Source organism: Ursus arctos, unplaced genomic scaffold (genome assembly GCF_023065955.2).
Source record: "Ursus arctos isolate Adak ecotype North America unplaced genomic scaffold, UrsArc2.0 scaffold_3, whole genome shotgun sequence".
NCBI classification, from domain to species: Eukaryota; Metazoa; Chordata; class Mammalia; order Carnivora; family Ursidae; genus Ursus; species Ursus arctos.
The window spans coordinates 29547830-29565908 of NW_026622985.1; the positions used below are offsets into that span (position 1 = coordinate 29547830).

An 18079-nucleotide genomic window follows, 5' to 3' on the forward strand; every position below is an offset into this window, starting at 1 on the left:
TTTTAAGAAAGCATAAAACAGTTTAATGAAAATATAAGTTAAAGTCATAAACATTTATGATTTTATAGATACGTATGTTGCAAATTTAAGATAAATCAACATAGGATAAAGTAAACACAAAAGATTACATACAAACCCTACATATAGTTTATTTCTGATGAAACATGAACTCTTTTCTACTAAAATACAAAATACATAATTCCTCTACCAATACTAGAGGTCTGTTCACCTAACTAAATTACTCTATTTTAGGGGGAAAAAATACTTCACATTTTCATAGCATACACATAGACTGTAATAAAGTGCTTTTTCTTATAGGATATAGATCCTGAGAAAATAAATCAAAAACAAAAAAAAGAGAACATTATCTTTGTCCTGCCATCATAGCCTTGTTTCATTCCTACAGCCATAAGCTACATTACTGAGCTACATTATTAACCTGTAGTGACTAAAAGCAATTTCTTCAAGGAAACGGCTGCCTCTTTAGTCTCCTGATGTAGCATACTAACATGAGATGTGTAAAATCAAGGGACATTTTGGAAATATTTTGTGGCTTATATCGTATTAATCTCAGTGTTGTTAGAAGAAGACAATACTAGTGACCTCAAGAGCTCCACAAACAGTGATACCTGAATTCCAAGATGGCTGAAACCAGAGGCCCTTCGCAGGCTGAAACATTACCTTTACTCCTCTAAATATAATGTGGTTTTTCTCCATTGCACACCCAAGATTCACTTGCCAAACATTTAATACAATCAGTAAAGACTCCTCTCTTGTAGAAATAGTAGATAATACAGAGTCTTTAGTCATCAAAAATATCTTTATCACATAGACAGTTATATTCTGGCTCATAAAGATAAAGTAGCCATACCTTTGGGGGAAGAAATCCTAATACTGGTAAAGTCTTAAAACAGCAACAGGAGGTGTAAAAAAAACAACACAAAAACAAAACAAAAAACTAATGCATTTGAATTAAAGTATCTAATAGGTAATTAGGTAAATGCAAATAATGTTATTTAAAGACTTCCATCTATTAACTACTTTGTTGGAATATTTAGATATCTATGTGCATGATTTAAGTATGTATAAAAGACATTTTTCTTCTAGACTCTGCACATCATTCAGCACACAATTCAAAATGTTCTGATATATCTGACACATTCCCAACGACATTATACCGAAATCTATAATATCAAACTCTTGGAGATTATCACTTTCAGTGCTAAGAAATAATTTTTCTTTTCTTTACAAGAACATTTAATGGTTGTGATTTCTGGAATATCTTTTTCAATATCTCAAAAATCAGTAACAAAATTTATTTTAAAATTAGGGTTATGGTTCAGAGGCAAAGTAGAAATTACTGCTCATTTAAATTATAAGACAGAAATATATAAAATCATTTTAAGATAATGGTGAAAGAGTTCTTGCCTAAGAGTCTCCATCTTATTATTTGGCTTTGGTGGTTGTTTCAAGTAGAAACAGCATCACTAGTATTGCTGTCTTCGAGCATTTTGCTTCTGGAAAAAAGCCTTCCCAAATTCATAGGTACTGATCATAATGGCACAAGCAGGAGCAATTTTAATTAAACGGGGAATGAGGCCTGAAAAGAGAACAGAAAAAAAATCAGAACAGGGGCGCCTGGGTGGCGCAGTCGTTAAGCGTCTGCCTTCGGCTCAGGGCATGATCCCGGCGTTCTGGGATCGAGTCCCACATCAGGCTTCTCCGCTGGGAGCCTGCTTCTTCCTCTCCCACTCCCCCTGCTTGTGTTCCCTCTCTCGCTGGCTGTCTCTCTCTGTCAAATAAATAAAATCTTAAAAGAAAGAAAAATCAGAACAAATTTTACCTTATGTTTAAAAAAAGTAATTTTTTAGAAAGATTTTATTTATTTGACAGAAAGAGCACGCATCAGCAGAGGGAGGAGCAGAGGGAGAGGGAGAAGCAGACTCCCTGCTGCGCAGGGAGCCTGATGCAGGACTCCTCCCGGAACTCTGGCATCATGACCTGAGCCAAAGGCAGATACTTAGTTGACAGAACCACCCAGAAGTCCCTAAGATATTTGCTTTAACATCATAAATGTGGTATGTTTCATAAATGGGGAATGTTTTCAATAATTTCCTGCTTAAAGTTAATTTAGGAAGATGACAGATACAAAAGTAATCATTTTATTCAACAATTTGGTAAAGCAAGTATTTTTACCTGTAAATAATCCTGCAAATCCATTCTTAGCAACAATGCTCTTCATGATAGTCCAGGTGGACATAGGCAAAGGCATAGAAACTAAATGTTAAAAACAAAAGAAATGATACATAAATTACCACTTAATAACTTCTAATACACAATACACATAAAAATGTTCATGGCCTTTGGATGTGTATAATCATTATAATAAGAACAGATCTATTTACCTAAAATTTACCCAAAATCTTACTTTTAACAACTGGATTCATTAAAAAGAAAAATTAGAAAAAGGTCATAACTTTAAGGTGTATAGGACTAGATATAATCGAGGAGGAATACACAGATGGATTCTGTGAATTAAGTTTCTTAAGCTTGGTGGTGGGTAGTATCCTTTATACGTATTTCCATGCCTTAAACATCTTTCATAATGAAAAATTTAAAGGATGTGTAGAAATATTCATGGGTTCCCAAAGCCAAACAGAAGCCCTGATAACCATTTTTCATTACATTTTTACTGCACACATTTAAAAAATTTTTTTCTAAGAAGAAGTTCTGAAAAGAACAGCTCATTCTTCCTAGGGAGGTCTGCCTTTATTGAAACCTTTCTGAACAGATGTACCAATCTCTCTCTCTCTCTCTCTCTCCTTTTTTTTTTTTTTTTTTTAAAGATTATTTATTTGACAGAGAGAGAACACGAGCAGGGGGAGCAGTAGGCAGAGGGAGAAACAGGCTTCCCGCTGAGCAGGGAGCCTGATGGGGGCTTGATCCCAGGACCCTGGGATCATGACCCAAGCCAAAGGGAGTTGTTTAACCTACTGAGCCACCCAGGCGTCCCTGGATGTACCAGTCTTGATATAAATTATATCCATCTTGTCTCCTCCAAAGGGCAGATACAGCCTTTTTTAAAAACAAAATTCTGCATTTTTATAAAATTTGATAAAAAAATAGTATTTCAAACTGTACAGTCACTAGAAGTACACAGTTATAAAAAAAAAATGCACACACTTTACTTGGCAATGCCAGCCTTTAATTAACAGTAACCACTCAAATATCTGAAAGTAAGAAACTGAACTATTTTTTAAAAACAACAAAATAGATGTCACTGAGGTTCAAACATACAGCTATGAATGAGCTGTTCATGCACAGAGTTTACTTACCTTCATTTTACACAATGATTCTAAGCAGCTGGCTTAGCCCACAGATTACTAGATGCAATGAGTAAAAAGAGTCTGCTAAGAAGCAGGCCCACTACCACGTGAACACTGTGACAGCTGACACACTGAAGTTGTCAAAGTCGCTGTTTGAGGTCAGTGGATGAGGGGCAAACACTACTACAGTATCCTCATTAGCTGCTCAGAGCTGCACAGTAATACTATGCTCGTCACCGTGACCGTGGATGACAACTCGAGTCATTCAGGAAGATTAAAGTGTGTATTATTAAGCATGCCCAGAGGGAAAAAAGGAAAAGGTTGGAGAAAGAGAGCTTTCAAAAATGGCTTTTTAGAATTTTACCACTTAAAGGAATGGGCTCATTATCTCAAATCTCATTTATAGAAATACCAGATTCTCTGACTATGAAGATAAATGAGGCTCTGTGATTTATTTAGGAAGCTGTATGATCAATATAAATACTCTAAATATAAAGATAATAACTATAGCAATCCAACAGGAAGGACACATTTTTTAAACCAAGAACAAAGTACTTCTGAATGAAATTTAACTTTCTAAAGAAAGTCAATGACAAAAATTTTATATTACAAGTTGGCAACTTCTTCATATTTAAATTATTCCATTTAAATTTTGGAAACAGCTAGTGAAAGAAAGGAAGCCAAGTAGCCAGATATTTTTGATCTTGTAGAATTCAAGCCCTGAAGTGGTCCCTATTTGGATAGGGTGCAATTAATGCAGAAGAGAATGGACAGAATGCATTCTCAACTGAAGGTAAGCCTCAGTCATGCTCTTATGGAGTCTCCGAAGTATGTCCTGCCCAAAGTTCTAACCCTCTGGAGCTATTCCTACAGGTAATAAGCAACTTCTTACATCATAAGGAAACAATGTTTGGTTTTTCCATATTTCAAGCATAGACAACAATAAAAGAAACACTCATTTACTGACCATCCACATTTATCAAAACCTAGTAACTGTACCTTTTAGATAGAACTGAAGTCCTCAGTATATTCCTTCTCAGTATTCTTCTTCCTCTCTCCTGAGAGGTAACCACTCTCTTGTCTCTTTTTTCCTTTATCTTTCCCATGCTTGTGTTTTAAACTTTCACTACACCTGAACATATCCATAAATAATATATACTCTTGCTTTTCATGCTCTTAAACTTTGTATAAGTGCTATTGCACTGTATATTTGTAACGTGCTTTTAGGATTATATCTATATTGGCAAATATAGCTATATTTGATTTAATTGCTGTATGGTATTGCATTATATGGATTATCACAGTTTACCCATTTCCTTGCCACAGACAGTTTTAGTGCTTTCTAACTTTTTGGGATTAAGAATCCTTCAGTGGGTATCCTTGTACGTGTGCAAACATTTCTCTAGGGCACATATCGAAGGTGGAACTGCTTATTCAAAGAGCCTTTCTTGAGACTGCCAGGTTATTTTCCAAACTTAGACTCTCACCTGCCCAGCATGAGCATGCGCACTGCTCCTTGTTCTCCCCAACAACCCAGCACATATAAAATGTCCTCTCACTGCCCTTCTGGTTGGCACTGTCCTCATAACTAAGATTGAGCTTTTCTTCACAATTTGTCACATATAACCATTTTTTAATGGTTTTAAAATTTCTGCTGAAGTATTTTAAAATACTGAATATGTTCACAGAAAAAGAAGTTTAACTGTAACTGTTGAAAGCAGGTGGATCTGAGCCAGGTTTAAAAAGCTGAAAGGTGACATTAAATTTTTTAAAATTATAAATGAGGGCCTCATAAGTGAGGAAAAAGTTACCTCTATTATGAAATCTGGCACTCACTACATCCTAATATGCTTCTTTTCCATTACACTGTGAGCTGTTTGAGGACTTGAAGATGGCCTCACTTGTCTGTCTAGACCAGCACGGTGCACTCCAATCAGTAGTCGACTAATGCACGGGAGACACGGTCTAAGCACAGTTACAGAGATCATATTCTTACAAGGAACTCAGCATCATTCTTTACAGAACACTTCTTATTTTTCTTTTTGCTTAGAGATAATGGATTTGGTGTAGCTGAGCTACAGAGTGGAGGAATCCACTTCTAAAGGGAGCTGATTTGCCTCTTTGATGGGGATAAATAATATACGATAAAAATGAGAAAAAATATGGGCTGTTTATCACTCAAATCAGAAGTGTAATTTGCAGTAGAAGTGTATCTTGCTAAATATACCTGGTTCATAGCTGAAGCAGAGTAACAGGTAAAAGTGACCAATGAAAATCATATAAAATTAAGATCTAAAGCTTATTTAAGATTTCTCCTTTGGGGTTTATTGGAGAAACACTAGGAAAAAAACAGTGATAGGTAAGAGCCGAATCTAGTGAAAGAAGATGGCTCCCTGATGCCAGTCTCAAGGAGGATGTACAATCACTATCACCTAGGGAACATTTTCAAAATTCACAAGTTGGAGCCGCAGATTAGATCTATTAAATGAGAGTCCATTGGGGGTGATGCCCACCTTTAGATGCAATGAAAAAGCACCCCAGGTGACTCCAAAGATTATTTATCCAGGTAAGTCTCAAACCTTAGTGAGGATCAGAAGCTAACTGTAGAGATTCCCATCCTCTCCCTCACTACCACCATGACCATCGGCTCGTGACCACAGTCATGAATCACACCAAAGAGAATATTCTGACTATATTAAATACTTCATGTAATAGAGGAAATAGGAATTCTGATAAGTTGGAAGGGAGAATGAAACAAAGTAATTTTGAACTACCAAGGGAGAACAGATAGGGCTTAGGCAGCTAGAAGGCTCCCACCCAAAAAGGAAATGGAAGAACCCTGATAATAAATTTTGTTGACTTCCCAGGTTTTAGTTAGCTCCTATTATGAAAATGGACTAGGACTCTGGAAAGTCAAGGACAAAGTAGTCACTAATATTCATCAGATTCAGTTGTCTATAAACATTACTGTTTGTTTCAAAAATTATAATACCTATTTTTATAGGCAGAATATTCTGGTGGGTTAGAATAATTTATTAACATAATAGGTTTATCAATCACGAGGTTTACATGACATAATTTTGTAATAGATAATTTCCAATGGGTTTGCCATACTTTCTATAGATAATAAATAATGATAGAAGGAATCTAGTAGAAGCAACTAAGAGCACACTTTTGTTATAGAAGAAATTACAGGTTATAAAAAGGTAAAAATAGATAGGATAACAGGTAGGAAAAAAACATATCAAAAGGAAGGGAAGCTAAAAAACATTGAGAAAAAGAATGAAATGTATACACATACTAATGAAACAAAACACACCAAGAGAAAAAGGGTTCCCACTAATTTCCTAACCTTCACTCTAAATTTCTAGATTTATTTGAAAGAACAGTTATATAGTATGTAGTCCTCTCTCTAGCAGGTATGAGACTAAACTGACGACAGGCAAAATATATAGATTTTTAAATTTCTTAAGTTTTAAGTTTCTTAAGTTTTGGAGAGTATTTTTTTCTCTGGGCATTCCATTCTAACAGTGTATTAGTTTCAGTTAAAGCAGCAGAGGAAAAAAAAATCTTGTTTCTCTTATTTAGTCCATCTGGAAAGAAAAAGGAAAACAATCATGGCATCTTGAAAATGTTCTAAGTTAAACTTACTTTTATGACTTTCATATATCCAAAGTTGAGTCTGCTTTTGTGTTTTTACCACATCAAATGGCAAAGTTGCAACAGCTGCAAACTATCAAAAAGTAAAATTAATTTAAATCTACCTTTAAATTTTTTTCTTAATATTTTTATATTCTTCTAAATAGCACATTACTGAAGGATAAACAATGGAATCATAACTAAACTGAAACTTAAGATGAAACCAGATATATTCAAAGAGAAGGTTTTATTAAAGAAAACAGATAACATGTGCTATGTATTTCTCCCATAATTTAGAAGTAAATAGTCTCAAAAAAAGTTCCCCTACTTTCCTGAGGTTAGTGGGAGAGTCAGAATTACAACCACACAGACCGCCCGGACTCCAAAACCAGTATGCACAATTTCTGATGCTCCTAAATGTCCCATTACTCCTTTACTACACATGAAGGTATAATACCTACTTTTATTTTTTTAAAAGATTTTATTTATTTATTTTGACAGAGAGACAGCCAGCGAGAGAGGGAACACAGCAGGGGAATGGGGAGACGAAGAAGCAGGCTCCCAGCGGAGGAGCCTGATGTGGGGCTCGATCCCAGAACGCCGGGATCACACCCTGAGCCAAAGGCAGACACTTGACGACTAAGCCACCCAGGCGCCCCTATAATACCCATTTTAAAGCAGAATTTCTCAATTATGTAGTAAGCATTTAAAAATTTCCAACAAGTGTCTTAAAAATAGAATTAAAAAATTAAATTTACACGAACCCTTTCCTTAATGGGTTTCCACATATTTATCCAAATACAGTTACAATAGTTCACAAATCACACTTTAAAAATACCTCAAAATGAATCAATGATCATTTTCATAATAACCTAATTAAGCAAGGAAGGTTTTTTTTTTTTTTAAAGATTTTATTTATTTATTCGACAGAGATAGAGACAGCCAGCGAGAGAGGGAACACAAGCAGGGGGAGTGGGAGAGGAAGAAGCAGGCTCATAGTGGAGGAGCCTGATGTGGGGCTCGATCCCACAACGCCGGGATCACGCCCTGAGCTGAAGGCAGACGCTTAACCGCTGTGCCACCCAGGCGCTCCAAGGAAGGTTTTTTGAAAGAATAAATTCCCTCAAGAATGTCTCATAACAGGGATGCCTGGGTGGCTCTGTCAGTTAAGCGGCTGCCTTCAGCTCAGGTCATGATCCTAGGGTCCTAGGATCGAGCCCCATATCGGGCTTCCTGCTCAGCAGGGAATCTGCTTCTCCCTCTCCCTCTGCCTCTCCCCCTGCTTATGCTCTTGCTCTCTCTCTCTGACAAATAAATAAATCTTAAAAAAAAAAGTCTCATAATACTTGATACAACAGCCATGCAAAGTAAAAACTTGTTTTCTTCCCAGTTCACATTTGACAATATGCTCCTAAAATGCTCCCTGAAATCACTTACGTTGTATTTCACCCCAACAATGCTGTTTTAAGTTTCTGAACTGAAATGTTTCAAAGATCTCAGGTAAGTGAAAATCAATTATTTCTCCCTCTCCACAGTCTAGCACGTAGCAGCAAAACGTAGTGATAAATGTTTTTTAGCCTTTGACACTTTCTAAAATGATGTGGCTTAGCTCTTCTGTTTTGTGACAGAAACCCTGAACATCACACTGATGTGCTTCTTCTGTTGCAGAGACAAGTTTTTATTTGAAAACAGTCAAAAGGCAGAGATACTTTCTAGATCATTAAAAATATTTTTTAAATTTAATTTCCTATGTTTAAGCAGAAGTAGTGAAATAGAGAATTTTCCTTCCTATTACTGGAAAGTTGGTACAACATTCTGAAGCCGTTATTCAACTTTAAAAAAAAAAATTTATTTGAGAGAGAGAGAGCAGAGAGAGGGAGAAGCAGACTCCCCGCTGAGCAGGGAGCCTGATGTGGGGCTTGATCCCAAGACCCTGGGATCATGACCTGAGCCAAAGGCAGTTGCTTAACCGACTGAGCCACCCAGGTGCCACATTATTCAACTTTTAAAAAAAGACATTAAGCATTTAAGTACAAAATTGGTTTTGTAATTCAACTGTTATGAATTTCTCTATATAAATAGTATTTTATTTTTTTCTCATTCATCCTGGATTAAGATATAAATGCAATACAATTAAGTTACATTTAATCACCTCAAAAATAAGGATAATGAAAACATTTCGCTGGTTCTTAACTACTTAGATTACTCAAAAAGTCACTGCTCTTTTGTCTCCATAGGCTTGTAAATCCCAGGGTTAATCTGACAGACCCCAGGCCTGGGAACACTCATTTCTAAGTTCTGAACTAATTCACAGTGGCTTCCTTAGCCCAGGCTTTCTGGTACAATTATTCCGGTATTTTCCTGCAGGTCTCCATCCCTTTACTATGCTCCTTCACTCTTGTTTTCATTTGGTTCCAGTAGGTCAGCATCTCACTCTAGGTCATCCCAAATTCATTTTGTATGTATGTGGAAATAAGAAAACTCTGTGGCCAAGATCATGAGGATATGAATCTGTGTAAAAGACCACTCAAAAGCTACATTATGTGGGGGAGTGGCAACAGTGAACTCTCTACTACCTAAAAATGGCCATTTGAGATTCCTCCCTTCTGACTCTAATATATGTTAAAATTCTTTGTTTTTTTTCTGTTAAAATTCTTTGGTTTTTTTCCTGTTAAAATTCTTTTAAGAAATACTTGGCCAAAACATTCCCAAAGAAACAGGAATTAGCAGCAGAGGATGAAATTACTTCTACTCAATCTGATTATACGTATGATACGACACTCTATGAAATATTACCTAACCAGGTCTACTGGCATTAATTTAATTGACAAATATTTGGTAAATAATAAAGCACGAATTAAAACATTATCATAACTACAATGATCTAACAAATCAAAAAAAATTTCAGAAAAACAATCACGTATTTGTAATGTAATAAAAACATAGACACAAAGTGCTTTTTAATATATTGAGATGCTAGGGGTGTCTGGTCGGCTTAGTCGGTTAAGAGTCTGCCTTCGGCTCAGGTCATGATCCCAGGGTCCTGGGATCGAGCCCTACAATGGGCTCCTTGCTCAGCAGGGATCCTGCTTCTCCCTTCCCCCCTCCCCCCACTCATGCTTGCTCTATCTCCCTCTCTGAAATAAATAAAATCTTTAAAAAATAAAATAAAATATTTATTGGCTAGTAAATTATTTCCTCAAAACAGGAGAGTCAATACTTAAAAAATTTTTAAAGCAGTGCAGCCCAAAAGTGATATCTCAATAAATATGAAATGCTATATAATCTTTCATTCTGTTTTAATAAGACAATTACCATTATTCTGGAATATTAACAAGAAAAGAATATCAACTTACAGAACCAGATAATGCCCCTGAAGTAAAGTTGATCATAAACGTTGGTTCATATAAACCAGATTTCGCACACAACCACTTCTTTAAAACTTCATAGTTATACCAGTACATTGCTATAAAAACAGAAAATGAAATTAACACATAATTTAGAAGCGAAATGTGGACTTTAAAGATATAAGGTCATATATTAAAGGAAAAGGGAAAGTCTAACCCTGACACACCCTACTTTCTGCTTGGGCACACATACTAGGTGAGATTGAAAAAAAGGGAATGAAGTTCTCAGAAATATTCTAGCAATCTTATAAACAACCCCCGCCCCCATAAAACAGTAAAGTAGGACTTCAATTCCAAAACCTGACAAGAACAGTAGGAGAAAGGACAACTACAGTTCAATCTCATTCATTAACACAGGTATAAAAATTCTTAAAAAAAAAAAAAAAGCAACCCAAAACAGATGTATTTCATGAAAGATCATATACTATGACTAAACTGGGTTATCATAAGAGGAATGTAAAGGTAGTAAATGTAACAAACCCTTTAAATGCCAAACACCACATTAAAAGAACTATGTATGGGATCATCTAAAATTGATGGAAAAGCATTTCATAAAATTCAACACATTTTCATTTTTAAAACAAATTTCTTGGAAACCTCGGGATAAAAGGGGATTTCTTTAGGAAAAGGATATACATCAAGATATATTGATATTCATCAAAAACTAGGAGGCATAGTAAGATAGAAAAAAAATAAAAGCTCTGTTGATTAAAAATGAAGAAACAAAATAGTTACAGTTTACATATTTATGTCTATACAAAAAATCCAGAAGATAGGCAAAGTAAAATTAATAATAGTTTCAAAACTGGCTGAATATTAAACATTCTCTAACACAGGAAAATTAATTGTAACACTACACTGGCAGTGTTCCAAAAAAGATTTGGAACTTTTATTTTAATAGAGCTTTTAAAATAGTTACCAAAGTTGGAGGTGTGTGTAACTATAAAAAAATCTAAAAAAAGAAAAAAAAAGTTTGTATATATTTATGAAGAAAAATTTAAAACTCTACTAACACACTTCAAAGAAGAGTTATATAACAGAGATGCCATTTCTAGAGGAAAATAATAAGGTGACATTAAGATTTTTAATAGTGCACTGGTAATTTAGACAACACTGCAGTATTAGCAGAGGCTCGGCATGCATACGTGAAGCTCTAATGTGACAGGTGACACTGCAAATCCCCAGAGCAAGTGTGGTGATTCAATAAATGATGCTGGGATAACCATCCATCCATATGAGGGGAGAATAAAGTTGAATATTTATCTCAGTTCTTAACTGCAAATCAATTATGGATAAATGAATGGCCAATGACATGGTGCTCAACCTCATTAATGATCAGCCAAATAGAAGTTAAAATGAGATACCACTTTAAATTACTAAAGAAACAACACGTAAGAGCTTTCACAGTAAAAGTACTGGTGAGGGTACGGAATGAAGGAACAGGAAGGTGGTAGGTGTACTGATCTATACAATCGCTTTAGAAAAGAATCTGACATTATGTAATAAAACGTATATATTTGTATGAACTAGCAAATCTGATACTGGAGAAATCCTTGTACGTGTACACCACGAGTCTGTTAAAAATATTCACAATAGCACTTACTTGTTTACTCATAAATGAGAGTAAAAATGAAAAAAAAAGTTTCACATAGAAACAAAAAAGAATCTTAAGATTATTGAGTAAAATGAGCATTTTTTAAAGCTCAAAAATGGGCAAAACTAAGTAACATACTGTTTGGCAATAATACACATGTGGTAAAACTGTTTTTTAAAAAACAAATGGATGATAAAATTCAATATAGTGGTTACCACTGGAGATGTGACAGTGGAGGTGAATATATGTAGTTTCATGATAATTGCAGTGCTCTAGTTCACAGACTGAATGGTGACTTCACAAGTGTTTGTTTTATTAATATATTTCATAATTTATACTACATTACTTCTTATGTGTCAAATATCATGTGATAAAAAATGAAGAAAAATGACTGGCCTAGGAATCTGTATTTTTGAATCGCATAACCGAACACAAAAGGCTGAAGAAAAATACTAATGGAAAGGGCAAGATACATAGAGATGTGAAGAGAGCGCAAGAAAAGGATGAATTCAAAGGGAAAAAGAAAGAGGAACTCTGAAGCATGCACATTTTATAAGTTGTTAGTTTTGCACTTCTTTCTCATGATTTTCTCCCTCTTCACAATTCAATAATTAGCACAATCTCCTATCTGATTTAGAATAGTGTTTTACAGGATACTCATTTAAAGGGGAAGATTTTTACCTCTAATAACTGAAAAAGTAGAAGTCAATATAATTCACAGGTGCTCTTAAACACATTTTATATTTTGATTTGTAGTAGTTCACTTACCTAAGTAATTATCACATTTAGGGCAATGTTAAAGGTAGTTTGTTTTATTTAAATGTGAATATATACCAATTAACATCTTTAAAAAAATGAAGCAGAAGGAAAACAGAAAATCAGGCTTGAATTAGAAACTATCTGTCCAATAAAGACTCATAAAGATCTGAAAGCCTAACATTGAACTAGGAGTTTGTGGTCATTAAAGAAGATAACTTACCTTTAGCCTTAAGGGGCTTCAAATTAACTTAAAAGTGACATGTATAATGAATCATTTAACACTACATCAAAAACTAATGATGTACTACACGTTGGCTAATTGAACTTAAAAAAAAAAACAAAAGTGATACATACGTAAGAAAATGCTACCTAAAATTTAGCAGATACTAAGGTAAATCCTACCTGAGAACGGTACATCTCTAAGAATAGTAGGAGCCCAGCCCCTCCAAAGGGATATCCAACCATCTTCAGACACTGTCTTGCTGACAAATCGATGCAATTCTTTGTAAGAAAACTTCTTAGATTGCATCTTGGTTCTAATCAATTCTAATGGACTTATCACAGTTACTGCACCAACTAATACAAACAAGCAAATATAAGAAAACAAAAACAAAGCCAGGTACTATGCAAACACACATGCAAAAATATTTCATGCATTTTATATACATAACTTTCATTCTGAAAAGTCTGCAAACCTTAGAATCAAATATCTAATGATGCCAACATAGGGGCGCACATTTTTTTCCCCTTGATAAAGGTATTTCTTAAAAGTCCGTTTTCATGCACCTTGCTCTTTCTGTTTCAACTCTTTAAGATTTTGTTTTTTTAAGTAATCTCTACACCCAATGTGGGGCTCAAACTCACAACTCCAAGATCAAGAGTCATGTGTGCCATCAACTGAGCCAACCAGGCACCCCTGCTTTCAACTCTTTCACCAGTAGTTCCAGAAATATTACACATCAATTAAACTACTATAAAACCTCACTCCCACAACACAAAAAAACTTATCTTTTTGAACAGAGGCAAATTTCCTTCTGATTAAACTCTGAATCCCAGAGTCTATAAGGAAAATGATTCAGGACTTGGCACCAATTTGACATCAACTTGACATCCGATATCATACATCTGATGTCATTTTAAAATCTAACTCTTTGTCCAAAGTTCAACAGGGATGGGTTGATCCCATCTTATTCTGATGGCAATTGCTACATACTATATGACTTCTAGAGTATAGATACTAACAAATTAGTACAAATTACAATGCGAAATGTACCAATACTCTACATTTTATACAAAATTATCTGTGACTGTCAAAATTTTAAAAGCAGCTTTAAACAGAAATCAGAATGAAAATACAGTAAGTTTATTACTTACATCTGGCAACAATTCCGGCAATAATTGGTACACGACTTTCATTTTCTCCCAATTTTGATCTCAGAAGAGCAGATAATTGATCATAGCAGGTAAAATAAATAACTGTGGCAGGAACTGCCATCACTCTGTTAGAAACACCAACAAAAAGATTTATAAAAACCATTAAAAGGCTTAAATGTATTATTATTAAATTTAAGCTAAAATCCTTATATTGTATATAAGCTAAAAACCATAACAAATCAGCCAATGACATCGATTTTTCCTTTATTTTAAAATTATTAGAGTTTAACTTAGTAGGCAACAAAAAGATGTACAACAGGTATCTGCCCTACAGAAGTTCAGATTCTAGTTGTGAAAATATGTTACAGAGCACTTGCTCAGGTCAAAAATAGGAAAAGACTAAAGAGGACACTCCTCTACCTCCTTGATTTGTTCTATTGTTTCTAGTCTCCCAAAATCTTCCTTCCCAATTACATTCACTGTAACACGAAAATCCCTGAAGTAAAAAATGCAAGAGCATTTGCAAAATATTTTTGAACGACGGACTGAGTATCATACCTGCCTGTATCTAGAAATAAATTACAATTAATGTTGCATAGTTTTGAGGAAATTCCCATAATATATTCTTTCAAATGAAATTATCAAAAGGAAATTATTAAAAAATTAAGCACAAAGTTGCAGGCACTGTCATGTTATATATATTAATACAACAAGAAATCAGTTTGTTTATAGTCTAAGGGACATTCATAGACCATACTTTGAAATGCCTAATGTTCCACAGTGAAGTTTGATGAGAATTTAGAAACAGAATTGACTGCTGGTCTTGGATCAGCCACTAACTTTATAACCTTAGGCACTGTTTAAAATGTATGCCTCAAAGTGACTAATTTGCTCCACAAAAAAGATACATTAAAAAAAAATGAAGCAAAGAAAGATATTATTTGGGATTTTTACATTCAGCCTTACTAGTTTATCATATTAACTCATATAATAGCTAGTTAGTAGAGAATTAAAATTATGCAGAAAAGGGAAAGTATGCATATCACAGTATCATTATGTTTGTAAAACAAACAAAAAGTCAAATAACACCATCTTAATTTTTGAAATTAATTTCAAATAACATCTTAATTTCTGAAAATGAAAAAAAAATTATGCTTGTGCACCAAAGACTTACTACAGCAGGCCTGGTTGCCCAAATCTTTATCTTCAGGAGGACCTTTTGCATGCTTGACCTGTGGCCAATTCCAAGGAATGTAGCCCTTGGAATATTCCCTATAAGGTTTTTTTGGTATGTCTAGAGCACCAAATCAACCAGTCTAGGTTGTTTTGTGCAAACGATGTGACTTTTGGTAAACATTTGCTTTCTTTTTGGGGTCTGGGTTTTGGTAATCACAGGTGATCACAGAGAAGGAATTTGCCTATGTCATCAATCCCCAATATAAGCCCCAGATTCTGCCATTCAAACACATTTTCAGGTAGAAACACTTTGTATATGCCGCTGCAGTTCAGTGCTGGAAGAATAAGCCTGTCCTATGGGATGTCCCCAGGGAGGGCTCTGGAAGCCTTGCTCAGCTACTGTTGTGCTTTTTCCCTTCCTGATTCTGCTTTGTAGCCCTTCACTGTAATGAGTCACAGACATGAGTATAACCTTCTTTAGGTCCTGTGAATACTTCTAACAAATAATCAAATGTGTGGGTGGTTGTGGGACTCACAAAACAATGCTTCAGAAAATGAAAAAGTCCCAATCTTATAAATGCACAATTTTATATGACCATGCCACTTATAAGGCAAAACAAAACAGCAATCATCACTTAGTGAGAGAATATTAAATTGCAACTTACAAGGTAGGGGGAAGGCCACTCCATAGGGATTTAATGCCCTCATTTCTAATGATTTTCAAAAAGGCATCCTAAAATTATAATAGAAAAAAAGTAGTCAAAATATATCCCTGAGCCTGATATATAAACTTTTTGATAAATGATTGGTACTTTTATTCTTTCAAACATTTACTTCCAAAATATGAACTTCTCAGATTTGTGTTATATCTTTTCTTTAAAAAAGAGGAATTTTCCTCAACTTTCAAATACAAGTAAAACATTTCTGAATGATACTTTCTGCTTACAGAATAAAATTTATGTTACTCAGCTATAGAGTATTCTACTTAGGGCTTAGATGCCCAGTTTTTAAAAGATTATTATAAAAAGGAAATCGAGTAATGGCAGAGAATTGGTCAGATTAACTCTCCTGACCAATTATAGAATCTGAGAAAATATGATTTAAACCCAGTACTTGAAATCTCTGGAGAGGAATCAAAAGCAGGTAAAAATCAGTGGGAAGTCTGCTGTTAAAAGACAAAGAGCAATGAGTGAGATTTGCAAATTTGCAACTTTTTGCCTGGAAAAGTGGCAAAGAATAGCACATTTACTTGCTTGAGATGGCAAACACAGAATTCAGGCTGACAGAATGCTCAGAAACTTAGGTAGGAAAAGGAGGCCCTACAGAAAGCATAAGCCCCAAAGTTTTCATACAGAATCAGCCAGCAAACTTGGCTCACCAATAAATTACACAATCCTAGAGCAAGACAACAAAGTCCTGGCAAACAAACAAACAAATAAGCAGCAGCTAAAGGCTGAGTGGAATTTCAGTTGCAAACCAACACAGGGGAGCCTGACTTTGGAGTCTGAATCCAGCCAAAGTTAACTGCCTTCCAGAACAAAATGGACTCTTTAGAAGAATACAAAAGAAATCCAGAGTTTTTACAATGCATCATTCATAAAGTCCACTATACAATCAAAATTCCTAAGACATAGTTAAGAAACAAGAAAATGTGTCCATAAAGAAAACGTCAATAGAAACCAACACAAATTTCAGATGATACAATTAGCAGACAAGAATTCTAAAGCAGCTATTAAAAAATTTATTCAAAAACTTAAAAGATGATATATAATGAATGAACAAATTTGGAATTTCAGCACAGAAATAGTTACCATAAAAAACAGCCAAATGAAAACTTTAAACCTGAAATAAAAAATTCACTAAGTGGGCTTAAGAGTGATAGGAAACAGCAAATAGTCACTGAACTTGAAGACAGATCTTCAGTCTGAAGTTGGAGGAGGAAAAAGAATGAAGAAAAATGTAGAAGCTCAGGGACCACATGGGAAACAACAAGTGGTAAAACAGGTTTATTTGGAATCATAGAGGAAAAGAGAGAGAACAGGATAGGAAATAACCTAAAGAAATGACGGCCAAAAACTTCCCCAAATAAGTGAAAGAGATCAATTTACAGAGCCCCAAATCAGAAAAGACCCCAAGCAAAATAAAAACAGACAATGAAAACAGAAGGAGAAAAGCAAAATGACAAAATACATCTAGAGAACAGATGATACGAATGAAGGATGAGTTCTCATAAGACACAGGGAAGGTCACAAGATAATGTAATGAATGACTGTTTAAGGTGCTGAAAAAAATTATGCCAGAATTTTGTATCCTGCCAAAATAGGCTTCAAAAATGCTTGATGAAGACATTTCAGTAGAACAAAAACTGAGAGAAAAACTGCCGAAATAACTACATGAAAGAAATGCTGAAAAAAAGTTCTTCAGGAGAAAGGACCATGATGCAACTAAGATCTTCAAAAGAGGAAGTAAGTAAAGAAGAAATGGTAAATATATGGTTATATATGAAACATTTATCCCCCCCCTTCTCCTTTTAACTACTTTAAAAGATGTAAGACTCTTTAAATAAACAATTCTAACAGTGAGCTGTGGAATTTGTAATGTACAAAGATGTACTGTACACGAAGCCACAGCACAAAGGGACAGGGTGAATCCTGAAGAACCGTGAGCAGTCTAAGTACGTGTACTCTACTTGCAAATTAACCAGTCAGCCTGCCATAGTATCATGAGAGCTGGTGGAAGACAAGAATCTCTGGCTTAAGAGGTAAAGGACAGTTTATTACTCACAGCAACAGCAGCAGCCAGAG

General features: G+C 34.9%; 1 protein-coding gene across 1 annotated transcript in view; it reads right to left on the reverse strand.

Moving 5' to 3' along the window:
• SLC25A40 (solute carrier family 25 member 40) overlaps positions 1 to 18079 on the reverse strand; it is a 52498-nt gene continuing 34419 nt past the window's right edge. The window contains exons 6-12 of the mRNA XM_026504975.4: positions 15941 to 16008; positions 14100 to 14224; positions 13128 to 13301; positions 10322 to 10431; positions 6978 to 7059; positions 2197 to 2277; positions 1 to 1600 (exon numbers count right to left, since the gene is read on the reverse strand). Of these exons, the coding sequence (XP_026360760.1) occupies positions 1488 to 1600; positions 2197 to 2277; positions 6978 to 7059; positions 10322 to 10431; positions 13128 to 13301; positions 14100 to 14224; positions 15941 to 16008 (753 nt within the window). The 3' untranslated portion in view covers positions 1 to 1487. The remainder of the gene's footprint in view (positions 1601 to 2196; positions 2278 to 6977; positions 7060 to 10321; positions 10432 to 13127; positions 13302 to 14099; positions 14225 to 15940; positions 16009 to 18079) is intronic.